This window comes from Poecilia latipinna, unplaced genomic scaffold (genome assembly GCF_001443285.1).
Source record: "Poecilia latipinna isolate Pla-1442-1.1 unplaced genomic scaffold, P_latipinna-1.0 Scaffold1922, whole genome shotgun sequence".
In the NCBI taxonomy this organism is placed as follows: Eukaryota; Metazoa; Chordata; class Actinopteri; order Cyprinodontiformes; family Poeciliidae; genus Poecilia; species Poecilia latipinna.
In genome coordinates, this window is record NW_015114538.1 from 18,952 (window position 1) to 22,290 (window position 3,339).

Below are 3,339 nucleotides of genomic sequence, written 5' to 3' on the forward strand. Positions count from 1 at the left end.
TGTGTGTGATCTGTTGTGAATGAGTGAGGCAGCAGAGCAGCTGAGTGAGACTAACAAGTGGTTGCCATGCAGCAGGAGCAAGCGCGCGTGCTTCTAGAGGGAGAGATAGAGAAACAGAATGATAATGAGCAGGAGGCAGCAGCGAGCGCTAGGACAGGAGCCGCATCTCTCAGGAGAAACACGTAGAACGGATTGATCCAGCCCCACGCCTCTGTTCCTCTGTCTTCTCCTTTTTTTTACCCCCCTTTACCCTCACCTGGTTTTTTTGTTGTTGTTTTTTGTTGTTGTTTTTTTTGCTCAGATGTGAGCTGCTAGCCTAGCGCATCCAGCATGCCAGCAATGGGTGGATTAACGGATACACGTCTGAGAGCTCCAAGGAGGAGGAGGAAGAGTTGCTTGCAGGAATCGGCAGCAACAGGTCTGTAAGGATGGCATGGAAATGATGGTGAGGCACCTGCATTTTCTTCCTCAGACATCCTAACTAGAGAATCTGTCAATGCAGTGCTTCTCTTTCACCCTTTCCCCACTCCCTCCCTCAGCATACTTGTGCAGCGTCCTCCTCCTCCTCCTGCCCCTCACTCCACTTCCTTTCCCCCCCTCATCTCTTCGTGTGTATTTCCTAGCCAATCCACCCCACCTCCCATTATAACTTCACCCACCTGCTGCGTGCCATAGGAGCAAATTTGACTGATGCAGGCAGACAATCCGCTCGTGTGACTGAGCCAGTTTTGTGATTATGTGTGGTCAATTACAGTCACTCTCTTCTCGCTGCCTAACAGAATTACGCTGTCTGGCAGGCATCTTGCTCACACGCAACAGGTAGAGATGTGATCCTCCTAAGCCAAACACATGCAGGGCTGCGTCTTCATGAGAGGTGACGCTTTTTTTGTTGTTGTTTTGTTTTGTTTTTTTAATTCGCACATCGGCTCTGTTTGTGTTGTGTTGCTGGCTGTGCACTGCGACACACTGTCATTCTAACCTGACCTGAAGGAATGCATGTAGCCACACAACCTTGGCTCATTTTCCTGCACCCAGTTCGCAGGAAGTCTTTTATTGCAGCACCTCTGTGCTCATGCTTGCTGTTTGCAGCTTTCTGCAGAGAAATTCCCAAAGGGGCAGAGCTGGACAGATCTCCGGACATCTGCTTGATGTCTAAATCAGGAGCTATTTAAAGATACCTGTACTCCTTCATGTTTTATTCAGACCTGCATTTAAATAAGAAAGTTCTGCATGCATCTCACCACGTCAGCACTCTTATTCCTCCTCATGTTGTCAGTGCTAATTGTGAGTTATGAGGTGCATTACAGAGATCTCCCCCAGACGAGAGGCAAAACGGGACTAATCCGAATAAATCCTTTAACCCCTGTCCAGGTGACATGCAGGCTTCTAAACGCCTGACCCCATCTGTGAAGAGATGAGGCACCTAGACGTGGGCTTACCATGAGCAGCGTCCACTTCAACCACTCCCTTGCTGCCATGAGTGGAAACGACATAATGGCGCACTCTCTGACTCTGGAGCAGAAGACGGCGTTTGCTTTCGTGGGGATGCTGCTGGTGTTCTTGGGACTGCTGATAATACGCTGCTTCAGGATCCTGCTGGACCCCTACAGCAGCATGCCCTCCTCCAACTGGGCCGATGGCATAGAAGGGCTGGAGAAAGGGACGTTCGAGTACGCCCTCACCTAACGGTGGGACAAGACTACACGAAAATTACGAGAAAAAAACACCCAAGCCTGCACAACCACCGCACCTGACACCCCCATTAAAACACCTCCAAGTGAAACCACTTGGGGTTGTGGTTCATCACTTGCTTGAGCAGCTTCTCAGCTCAAGCTGCAAAGCTGTGTGTTGTGTGATGTGCGTGAATTGCTAGGTGAGAGAGCCTTTACTGTATGTGAGTATATGCGAACTGTGTGTGTGTATATAGGTGTGTGTGTGTGTGTGTGTGTGTGTCTTACTGGATGTGAGGCAGATGCTGTGTCACATTGGGTGACCTTCTGCCAGAGGGCGCGTATTTTAGCTCATCAATTGACAAAGAACTTGGCTGTAGCTCCCTTTAACCCACACCAACAAGCTGAATGTCACGACGAGGTGGATTTCTGTGGAACGGGGTGGGAGACTGAAGACTCAGGGACAAGATGCCTCACACAAACTTAGAACAGAGGACAGCGAGGTTGCACTTCTGCACAAGCGGAACAGTTCAGCACAAGACTGCACCTGGATGGATACAGGGTATTACGTCAAACTAGTGCTTTGCGAGCTACTCAAACCCAGTCTGTCGGGAATCTAAAGGAAAGCAGCCACTTTTTTGTTGGATCGGTCCTTTTTCTGGTGTCTTGCTTCCTGACGTCCTGCGGCAAATAAGCAAACTGTGACCTACATTGTGGTATCCCTGTTTCTAAATAATGCAAAATGAGCTCAGAGATTGTACCGCTCCTGCGTCAGAGCGATGGTGAACTGAAAGTGGCCAAAGTTATATGGACTGACTGACTGATGAGCATAAGACAAGAGACTTTTTTTTTCCACTCAGAGCACTGTTGTTCCAGATCACTGGGAGGAACTCACTCAGCAGAAATGTCATATAAAACAAGGACGGGAAGTTTGTCAGCTCTACACTTGACCATATTTTCAGACCATCCCAAAACTCCTCCCTGCCCCAATCTCTTCCTTCCACCCAGAGGGAGACGGAACGGTCCGGAAAGCAGACCGTTTACAGTCTGGACTGTTCCGTTGATAATTTTTACGGTCTACTGTTTCTCCTTAGTGCTGTGAATCTGCCTTACTGTGACCTTCAATGGGTTTATGTGCCTTCATCTAGAAACATTAGAGCACCTGTTTGTGGGTGTGTGGGAGGGAGTGTGTGTGTGTCTGTGAGTGAGTGTCACATCATAATGACAGGCCAGTTGCTTGCTCCGCTGGTGATAGAGATTTTGCATTGATTTCATTTGATTTGATGATGTGAAATAAAAAGGATTTATTCACTTTAAATGTCGCAGCTCAGCGTTTTTTGCAGTTTGGGTGACGAATGGACATGTTTACTAGCATATTCTAGCATAGATGTATAAAAAGCCTTTAAAAAACTTTTGTTTCAGTGGCATGTTCTCATACAGAAAATGTAAAGAAAATCACAACATTTAAGAAGGAAGGACTCTATAACATGAAGAAATGGCTGTTTTTAACAAAATCACTGGTGCCATGTCGCTGACAGCTTTGCTGCAGATACTTTGCACGCTCCTTTTTTCTGTTGGACATCACATCATCTTCTTCTATAACATTTTAAAAACTTGGAAAACTCGGAGAGAGACCAAAGAGATAATTTCTCTTTGTGAAATCTCACTA

General features: G+C 47.1%; 1 protein-coding gene across 2 annotated transcripts; it reads left to right on the top strand.

Moving 5' to 3' along the window:
* Positions 1-29: 29 nt before the first annotated feature.
* ctxn2 (cortexin 2) lies at positions 30-2,988 on the top strand. 2 transcript variants are annotated; one of them, XM_015015510.1, is made up of 2 exons: positions 30-445; positions 1,372-2,988. In XM_015015510.1, the coding sequence occupies exon 2, from the start codon at positions 1,441-1,443 to the stop codon at positions 1,684-1,686; it is 246 nt and encodes an 81-aa protein (XP_014870996.1). In that variant the 5' UTR covers positions 30-445; positions 1,372-1,440; the 3' UTR covers positions 1,687-2,988. The 2 variants fall into 2 exon arrangements, with proteins under 2 accessions (XP_014870996.1, XP_014870997.1); XM_015015511.1 differs by having other exon boundaries at positions 30-418.
* The last annotated feature ends 351 nt before the right edge of the window (positions 2,989-3,339 follow it).

What these genes read in the sequence shown, in the direction of transcription:
- ctxn2 (XM_015015510.1), top strand. Translation starts at nt 1,441, where the DNA reads ATGAGCAGCGTCCACTTCAACCACTCCCTTGCTGCCATGAGTGGAAAC.